General features: G+C 43.9%; 1 protein-coding gene across 1 annotated transcript; it reads right to left on the bottom strand.

Annotated features, from left to right (window-relative positions):
- Window positions 1-6,614: 6,614 nt before the first annotated feature.
- RPS13 (ribosomal protein S13) lies at window positions 6,615-10,157 on the bottom strand. The gene is made up of 6 exons (XM_055318099.1): window positions 10,015-10,157; window positions 9,813-9,861; window positions 9,554-9,632; window positions 7,796-7,965; window positions 7,287-7,387; window positions 6,615-6,696 (listed from the first exon to the last, which is right to left on the bottom strand). The coding sequence occupies exons 1-6, from the start codon at window positions 10,035-10,037 to the stop codon at window positions 6,663-6,665; spliced, it is 456 nt and encodes a 151-aa protein (XP_055174074.1). The 5' UTR covers window positions 10,038-10,157; the 3' UTR covers window positions 6,615-6,662.

Below are 10,157 nucleotides of genomic sequence, written 5' to 3'. Positions count from 1 at the left end.
TCTCTCTCTGTCTCTCATAAATAAAATCTTAAAAAAATAATAAAATAAAACATTCCTTTAGAAGATTCTCTCCAAATTCCTCAGTGTGAGTATGACACCCATGTTTTCCACCAAGATCTTAACACTGCCTTAGAGGGCAAGAGAAGGATTTTAGATTTTATTCTGAGTGAGATGGGAAACCACTGCTATGGGACATCATGTGACTTAAAATTTCTTTTTTCTTTTTGGAGAGAGAGAGCATGCATATACCTGTAAAAGGGGTGGGGAAGAGGGAAGAATCTTAAGCAGACTCCGTGCTCAGTGTGAAGCCCAATGTAGGGCTCCAATCTCACAACCTTGAGATCATGACTGGAGTGGAAATCAAGAGTCAGACCCTTAACTGACTGAGCCACCCAGGCACCCCTACGATTCACATTTTAAAAATCACTCTTCAATGCTGGATATAGAAAAGATTTCAGTGGGGCTCACGGGTGGAAAGAGAACAGTTATGCAGCTTTTACAGTAGTAAGGGTAGAAAGCACTTCAGCTAGGGTGGTTGTAGTAAAGGTCATAAGTGCTTAAATGTGTGCATATGTTGTAAAGGTAGAGCTAAGAGGTTTTGGTGATCAAGTACGTATGTGGCATTTAGAGAAGAAAAAAAAAAAAGTCAAGGACTTAGGATTTTGGTCCAAGGATGAGTTGCTATTTACTGAGATGGAGATGTCTGGGGAGAGAGCAGGTTTGGATTACCAAAATCAAGAGTTCTATTTGGAATTTTAAAAAATTAAAAAAAATTTTCTTAAAGCCTAGGTATTTATTAGAGATCTAGGTGGGGATATTTGATAGGCAGATGCACATGTAAGGCTGCAGTTCAGGGAAGGTCTGCACTGGAGGTATGAGTTTTAAAGTAGTAAACCCTAAGGTAGCATTTAAAGCCACAGACCAGATGAAATTACCTAGGAGTTGGTATAAACAAAGAAATCCAAGGATTGAGCCTTTTCTTTGGGAGCTACCAGACAATGTTTCACCAAAAGGAAGGAGGAACCAAGAGAGAGGAAGACATTATGTAGAAATAGAAATCTGACACTAGATCCCTGAACTGTAAGTCTCAAGAGTAATCTGTCTAGGGGCAGCCTTGGTGGCGCAGTGGTTTAGTGCCGCCTGCAGCCCAGGGTGTGATCCTGGAGGCCTGGGATCGAGTCCCATGTCGGGCCCCCTGCATGGGGCCTGCTTCTCCCTCTGCCTGTGTCTCTGCCTCTCTGTGTCTCTATGAATGAATAAATAAAATCTTTTTTTTTAATAAAATCTTTAAAAAAAAAAAAAGAGTAATCTGTCTAAATTGGAGCTAATGATACAGGTCCTGGGATTACCTCCAAGAAAAAAAAAAAAAAAACAAAGGAAGTAAACTGGATTGAACATACTGAAATTTAAAACATGGTTCAAAGTTTGGGGCTGAGGGATGACTGGGTGGCTCAGCGGCTGGGCGGCTGCGCGGCTGCCTTTGGATCTGGTTGTGATCCCAGGATCCGAGATCAAGTCCTGCATTGGCTCCTGCGAAGAGCCTGCTTCTCCCTCTGCCTCTCTCTTTCTGTGTCTCTCATGAATAAATAAATAAATCTTTAAAAAAAATTGGGGGGCTGAATTACAGATAGAAATACAGAACACTAAAGAGATGGAAAACAAGATAACTATTAACATGTTTTATGTAAATATATTTACATGAAATGTTAAATATAGAATGATACATATTATATATAAGCTTTTGTTATGCAAAAGCCACAGAAATGTAAACCTAAAATACGGTTTTAATAAAAAACAATTATATAATTACAAAGGTTCCAGGAGAAACAGTATAAAATAAAAATGCAAGAAATCCTTGTGTAAGAATGTTATTTAAACCAACTCCACTTTTTGAAGATTTATTTATTCATGAAAGACAGAGAGAGGCAGAGACACAGGCAGAGGGAGAAGCAGGCTCCGTGCACAGACCCTGACGCGGGACTCAATCCCGGGTCTCCAGGATCACATCCTGGGCCGAAGGCAGGTGCTAGACTGCTGAGCCACTGGGGCTGCCCACAACTCCACTTTTTAAGTGTGTATCCCAAAGAACTGAAAACAGGGATTCAAACAAGTGAATGTCCATAAATGTTTATTGCAGCACCATTTGAAATAACCAAAAGGTAGAAATCCAATCAAGTAAATGCGTAAATTATGCTTATATGCAGTGGGATATTATTTAGCTAAAAAGTACTGACATGCTACTCACATCATACTAAGTGAAAGCCAGACATAAAAGGTCACATATTACATGATTCCATTTATATGAACTATCCAGAATAGGTAAATCCATGGGAACAGAAAGCAGACTAGTGGTTGCCAGGGGCAAGGTGAGGAGGAGAGAATAAGGATCTGCCCCCCCCCCTTTTTTTTAAATATTTTACTTATTTGACAGACTGAGCAAGCAAGTAGGGGCAGAGGTAGGCAGAGGGAGAGAGAAACAGGCTCCCCCCAGAGCAGGGAGCCCGATGTGGGGCTCAATCCCAGGACCCAGGGATCATGACCTGAGCTAAAGGCTGATGCTTAAGCAACTGAGCCACCCAGGCTCCCCAGTAACTGCCTTGAGTATGGTTTTATTTTGGGGTGATAAAAACATTTTGGAACTAGACAAGGTGGTGGTTGTACAATATTTTTAAAAATGTATTGCCACTGAACTTTTCACTTTAAAATGATGAATTTTACATTGTGAATTTCACCTCAATTTAAACAAAAAAAGGAATGTTAAACAAGAAGGCATAATGTAGGTCAGAAAAACAGCTAGGGGTTTAAAGTGGTTGCCCTAGGGGCACCTGGGTGGCTCAGTGGTTGAGCTGCTGCCTTTGGTTCAGGGCATGACCCCGGGGGCCTGGAATCAAGTGAGGCATTGGGCTCCCCACAGGGAGCCTGCTCCTCCCTCTGCCTTGTGTCTCTGCCTCTCTCACAAATAAATAAAATCTTTAAAAAAAAGTCTGCCCTAGACTTCAGACTGTGAAAGGGGAGAGACTATTTTTAGCTGTCTTGTAAAATGATACTTCTAAAACCACATATATGCATAAATCTATGGGGCTCAACCTGAGAACCCTGAGATCAAGGGTTGCATGCTTTGCCGACTGAGCCAGCCAAGCATCACAAAGATGAGTTTTAAATTAAGAGAACAGTTGTTGAAGGAAACCTTCAAACCCTAGCTGTTCACATATGGGTAGATTTGGACAAATAACATGCGTATGCTGATTCCAACTGTGTCAGAAAAAATGTTACAAAGAAAAAGCATATGGAAACTTTTGTTTATGAAGAAAGAATAAATGTCTAAGTGTAAAAGACAGATGAAGACCATATTAAACAGAAGGGGAAGCAGAAAAAAATAGACTGATCCATTTTTTTAAAAAACATAGAAAAATCATTAGGGACAGCATCAATAAAATTCTTAAAACTTCTAAATAAGATGAAAAGACAAAAAAATGGGAAAAATATTTGTAACATGATAAAGGGTTAAGATGTTCCAAGAAAAACTGGTATAAGCCATGAACAGGCAGCTCACAAAAAGGAAACATAAGACACTCTTTACTCAAATAAGTAAAACAATAAAAATAAAAACAGTATCATTCTCTTAAAACCAATTTTGAAAAGATGTGAAGAAATGACATTCTCATGTACTTCTTGCTAACTTTATACTGTTGAAATGCCATTTTTCACAATATAAATACAAAAATATAAAAGAGATGTGCCAAAGTTCCCACTCCTCTGAGTTTATCTCCAGACAACTACAAGGCAAAGTACAGTTGGTGACACCTGTAATACCAAAACCTGGACAGAACCAGTAAATAACAGAATGACATATGTAGTATGATGCCCACATACAAAAAATGTCTTTGTGAATATCCCAACGGGTAGTTACCTGGAGGGAGGTTCACCAAAGTTGCTTGCTAAAATGATTTAACTACCACCATGTATTAAGTACCTCATGTAATCCTCACAATAACTTAGATTCTTGAGATTTTACCCCCACAGCCTTTAAGTGACAGGGCTGTTGCTGAAAACCAAGTTGACCCCTCTCTCCCCACTACTTAAGGATTGGAAATGTTTTTAAATTTTATTTATTATCAAGCATACTAGTTTTTTAAGGTATTAAAAACCTCCTACATGTGGTCATATTCAATATTCACAGTAAGTTTCCTTGATGGCAAGGACCACAAATATGCAAGCCCCATGTTGGGGCTTGAACTCACAACCCTGAGATCAAACCTGAGGGGCTGGATCAGTTTAAGCAGCTGCTTTCAGCACAGGTCATGATCTCAAGGTCCCGGGACTGAGCCCCACACTGGATTCCCCCCTCCCACACTTTGGGCTCCCTGCTCAGCCAGGAAGTCTGCTTCTCCCTCTGCCAGTCCTCCTGCTCTCTCAAATAAAAATCTTAAAAAACATAACAACAAAAAAAAAAAACCTAGATAACGCTTTGAAACGGCAAATGCCCCACGAATTTTTTTTTTTTTTTAAAGATTTATTTATTCATTCAGAGAGAGCGAGAGAGAGGCAGAGACACAGGCAGAGGGAGAAGCAGGCTCCATGCAGGAAGCCCGATGTGGGACTCGATCCCAGGTCTCCAGGATCACACCCCGGGCTGCAGGCGGCGCTAAACCGCTGCACCACCGGGGCTGCCCCCCACGAACTATTGACTAGTTTTTGGTCCAGAACCATCAATACTGAACATTTGCCTAGCTACCTAGTGATTGCAAAAAACCATGCTGAGTTAGCTTATCTTACTTGTCCATTACCCTTAGAGATGTTTGTCCTATTATTAGTTTCTTGGTTTATGATAGCCACTTTTAAAACATGAATACAGGGACGCCTGGGTGGCTCAGTGGTTAAACGCATTGGCCTTTGGCTCAGGGCATGATCCTGGGGTGCTGCTATCGGTCCCACGCTGGGATCCTGCATGGGGCCTGCTTCTCCCTCTGCCTAGGTCTCTCATGAATAAATAAATGAAATCTTTAAAGACAAAAACACAGAGATTAAAAAAATCTAACCCCAGGTAAGGATTGAGTAGAATATGGAAACAGATGGTTTCCCACTGTTTGTGAGCTCATTAGGAAGGGGACTGAGTCAGCTTGTATACCCACAGTGCTGGGCAGGTGAAGATATGAAGTGCCCTAAGGAATAAGGTTAAGTCACTTGGTGTCTGTACACCAAGAGAAAAGCACTCAAAAGGCCATCAATGCTAGTTAATCCTGTTCTCTTAAAACAAGGGACTTTGCCTCATGGTGATTTCAAACACAACATTGATTATTGCTTAGGGTAATGCTTAAGTAAAAAGCTTATTAAATGTGTTTGTTCAACTGATACACTTAGAAAACAGGTAGTACATAAAAATAGCCTGTTTTTTTACTCAAGTCTGAAGGAATGTGTGGCTTTGTAAACCAGCTAGCCTTCCAGCTTATTGTCTCATACTCTTCACCAACTTACTTCTTGTTCAAGACCTCCCCCCTCCTTTTTTAAAGATTTTATTTAAATTTTTATTATTTTTTTTAAGATTTTGTTTATTCATGAGATAGAGATAGAGATAGAGAGAGAGAGAGAGGGAGGGGGGGCAAAGACACAGGCAGAGGGAGAAACAGGCTCCATGGAGGTGCCTGATGTGGGGGGAATCGATCCCAGACCCTGGGATCACGCCAAGGCAAAGGCAGACGCTCAACGGCTGGGCCACCCAGGTGTCCCAACACCTTCCTCTTTTATTTATTTTTTTTTAAATTTTTATTTATTTATGATAGTCACAGAGAGAGAGAGAGAGGCAGAGACACAGGCAGAGGGAGAAGCAGGCTCCATGCACCGGGAGCCCGATGTGGGATTCGATCCCGGGTCTCCAGGATCGCGCCCTGGGCCAAAGGCAGGCGCCAAACCGCTGCGCCACCGAGGGATCCCCTCACCTTCCTCTTTTAAACAGAGATACCTACATACCTCATTAGGTTGTTTTAAGAACGAAGTATTCTTTAAGAATCCACGCGAATCCATTTTGTTTTAACCCATCCAAGAGTTGTGTTCTAAGTCTCAGCGACCTGAGTTCATCTGACAGTTCTGCTTTCCTCTGCTCCAGATGGAACTGTGCTTGCTGTTACCTAAATTCCTTCTTCATCTTTAAGCATCACCAGCAAGAGTGGGGTCAAATATCAGTTCTTCCTGAGGTCCCTCCATACTAAAGATGCTCCTCCTGCAGAGGAACTTTCTTGTACATTTCTGACCAGACTATACGACAGCATACACTACCTGGAGGACACTGACCACACGCCTACCTTAGGATTAACATTAAATGTATCAAGAATTCTTAGAAATGGAGTAGCCGAGTGGCTCAGCTGGTTAGGGGTCTGCCTTCAGTTCATGATCTCAAGGTCATGGGGTTGAGCCCAATGTTGGGCTCCCCACTCACTGAGGAGCCTTGCTTCTCCCTGTCTGCTCATGCTTTGCTCTCCAAATAAATAAATAAATAAAATCTTAAAAAAGATATTGCTTTCTGTAGAATCACACACTTACTGTGCTAAAACACTTCCACATCAAAAAAGATCAACATACATGAATCAGCATGTTTTTTTAGGTAAAGAAATACAACATATGCTTCTAGTAGACAATGATTTTATTGCTTGAGTACATAGCCAAATTTATGCGACCAGGGCAGAGGCTGTGGATGACTCGCTGAAAAGGAAAAAAGGGAGAAGAGCTGGATTAAAATAGGTCCTCCATATTCATTGAGACTTTTACACCTATGGAGCTATTTCCAAACAGCTAAAATAAACCACAAATATGTAAAATGCACTGAGTTCCTGAATTAGCTTATTGTGTTGAAGCATAAGACATGAAGATCCTCACTCATCTAAGAACTGACCAAACATTAAGGAAAAACTGGTGAAAAATTAATGTTTGGAAATTAATCATTATAGCGAGCAATCTATGCAAAACTGAAGACAACATAACACAGGGAGCAGAGGTATGAACTGAAACTTTACTGTCTAGAATGATTCAAAGAGCTTATTCATGTTTTGAATCAGGGCTCTGCAAAATAGAACCCTTTGCTTGTCTTTGTAAATAAAGTTTCAATGGACCACAGCCATGCCTGTTTATGCATTGTTTATGGATGTATTCCTCCTTCAATGGCAGAGTTAAAAGAGTAGCTAACTGCAGAGCAGGGGCTAAAACATTTACCAACAAGCCTTTTACTACAGTTGCTACTGTATTTACTATATGGCTAACATCTGTTCTTATTAACCAAAAAGGTTAATACTTACTATTTCCAATTGGGAGGGAGGACTCTTTTGGTCTTGTAATATCGAGCCAATCGGTGAATACGGCTCTCAATCAGAATCAGTCGGAATTTGGCATCCTTATCCTAAAAATAAAAATTGATGGAATTAAAACTATTTACAACGTTACCAAGTATTATTTTAACAAAAGAATGCAAATACCATGCACTCTAATGAAAATACCCAATGCCCTATAATAGAATCACAGACTACGGTTCATGAGGCTAGAGTGAGTCCTTAAGGGAATTTAAGGCTTCCAGAAACCCTAACATGAATGAGGTACAAAGTCTGCAAATAAACACATTTTCAACCAACTGAATATACAGCACATAGCATAGCCAAAGCTGGCCCCAACCCCATTTCTTCTATTATAATTTTTATTTCAAAGCAACCTAAGTGTAACAAGTTTGTGCTTTAAGCCTCTTTAAGTAGTTCACATTAGATGCATTACACCTTACTGAAATAAGTTCATATAAGCGGTTCTAGTCTTTTACCTTTCTGTTCCTCTCAAGATGCTTTCGAACAGCAACAGCTTTCTTAATCAAATGGTACAGATCCTCAGGGAGATCAGGTGCAAGTCCCTTGGACTTAAGAATTCTCAAGATTTTATTGCCTGTCACAAAACGTACTTGTGCAACACCATGGGAGTCTCTCAGGATCACACCTGAAAAAGGAGTATTAAAGTCCTCTACCAAACACACAACTGAAACATGCAATGTCAAGGTTCTGAGACCAGGTCATTCTCCAAGTTTTTCTCCGTATAATGGGATTACTTATATGTCACAGAAACAAACATGAAAATGGGTAAGGTTCACTCAGATACCCAAGGCTGGTTTACCAAATACTAAGAAAAACCCTTGGGATGCCTGGGCGCCTTGGCGGTTAAGCATCTGCCCTCAGCCCAGGGCATGATCCTGGGCTCCCTGCAGGGAACCTGCTTCTCCCTCCACCTGTGTCTCTGCCCCCACCCTGCCCCCTGGGTCTCTCATGAATAAATAAATAAAATCTTAAAAAAAAAAAAAAAAAAAAAAGAAAAACCCTTACGAAGAAAACCTCAAATGTTGGAAGAACATCATAGCGAACTTGCTGGATGATAGGCCACCAAAGAAATCAAGCGATTCCTGCTATATGTATTTGCTCAATAATTAAAACTGTAACATTTAGAAATTCCATCAGGAGACTCCTGGGTGGCTCAGCGGTTGAGCATCTGCCTTTGGCTCAAGGTGTGATCCTGGGGTCTGGAATCAAGTTCCACATGGGGATCCCTGCGGGGAGCCTGCTTCTCCCTTTGCCTGTCTCCCATGAATGAATGAATGAATGAATGAATGCATGCATGAATAAGAAATTCTATCAGACGTTCTTGTAAAAACTATACATGCGGTATTTTAACCTCGAAACAGCACCTTCTGAATACTTGACATCTAGGATTTCCTACAGCGAGTGATGCCTCCGCTAGATTACATAAGCTCAAAGAGGCCGCACGTTTTGCCCTTCTCCTGACCTGGGTATTCTCAGGGTCCAGAACCACACAGCAGGCAAACGTCTGCTGAATGAAACCACGTGCACAAAACTACCCACAACTGAGGTTCAAATCGCCACGTGAGGGCGTGACAAGCCCTGAGTCGCCAATCCCAACTCCTCCACCCAACAGCTGCGTGCTCTGGGTCTAGTTGTGTAGAGCTGCACCGTGCCTCAACCTCCCCAATTGTAAGACGGACAGAACTTCACAGTTACTTGGACGTGCAGCTGTCCGAACTAAAGGAGGGCAGTAGTATGGGTAAAATGGGTAGGACCATTCAGCAAGGAGAGCGCCTAGCCCACAGCAAATACTCCTTTAATTCTGGCGACCAGGGACGCCTGGGGGGCTCAGCGGTTCAGCGGCTGCCTTTGGCTCAGGGCGTGATCCTGGAGACCCGGGATGGAGCCCACATCGGGCTCCCTGCGTGGAGCCTGCTTCTCCCTCTGCCTGTGTCTCTGCCTCCCTCTCTCTCTGTTTCTCATGAATAAAAGATGATAATTAAAACAAAAAATTTTTTTGCGACCATCTTTTAGTAGTTTTCCCCAATGCCAAATAAGGAACTCGAGAGTCCCACAAATGAACGGCAGGCCTGGGCCAGCAGCGGGAAAGCCAGGGACACGACCGAAAGGCTCTCTCAGCACGTCCGCGGCACCGTCACCGCCAGCGGCTTCCCCCGCAGGTTACACGAGGGCAGGCGCGAGGGGCCGCGTGACGCGCGCACGCACACACCCACCGATCTGCGAGGGAGTCAGACCCTTCTTGGCCAGTTTGTAGATCTGCTCCTTCACGTCGTCGGACGTCAGCTTCAGCCACTGTGGACGCAAGAGAACCTGGCCTTAGGCCGGGACAGCGCGGACGGCCCCGGCGCCCAGCGGCGCCCCCCAGGCACACGTGAGGGGCCGGGCACCCGTCCTCCCGACGGCCGGAGGGCAGCCGCCCCCCGCCCCGCCCCGCCCCGCCCCGCCGCCTCCCGGGTCCCGCACGCTACTTACGGTGGGGACGCTGCGGCGGTAGGGCAGAGCCGACTGGGACAGGCCCTTCCTGGGAAGGGAAACGGTCTCGGGATGAGGCGCTGCTCAGGGCCACCACGGCCTAGAAAGCCTCCTCTCCGCTCGCCGCCCACACGCCCTCCTTCCCCCAACACCCCGCGCCCCGCCGCCCAGCCCTGCAACCCGCTCAGAAACCCGAGCTCACCCGGGAGCGTGCATGCGACCCATGATGGCGGCGGAAAAGAGAGCGAGGGTCGAGACGCCGCCGGAAGCCACCCGCCACGCAGGAAGTGACCTCACACACGTCCGCGCTCCTCGCGCGCAGGGGGCGGAGCTACGCCGCGCGGC

This window comes from Nyctereutes procyonoides, unplaced genomic scaffold (assembly GCF_905146905.1).
Source record: "Nyctereutes procyonoides isolate TBG_1078 unplaced genomic scaffold, NYPRO_anot_genome, whole genome shotgun sequence".
Lineage (NCBI taxonomy): Eukaryota > Metazoa > Chordata > Mammalia > Carnivora > Canidae > Nyctereutes > Nyctereutes procyonoides.
This window is presented reverse-complemented; position numbering and strand designations above follow the sequence as displayed.

What these genes read in the sequence shown, in the direction of transcription:
- RPS13 (XM_055318099.1), bottom strand. Translation starts at nt 10,037, where the DNA reads ATGGGTCGCATGCACGCTCCCGG. An exon ending in ACCGCCGCAGCGTCCCCACC is followed by an intron (nt 9,633 to 9,812) that starts GTAAGTAGCGTG and finishes TTGCGTCCACAG; the next exon opens with TGGCTGAAGCTGACGTCCGA. An exon ending in TCTGACTCCCTCGCAGATCG is followed by an intron (nt 7,966 to 9,553) that starts GTGGGTGTGTGC and finishes CTCCTTTTTCAG; the next exon opens with GTGTGATCCTGAGAGACTCC.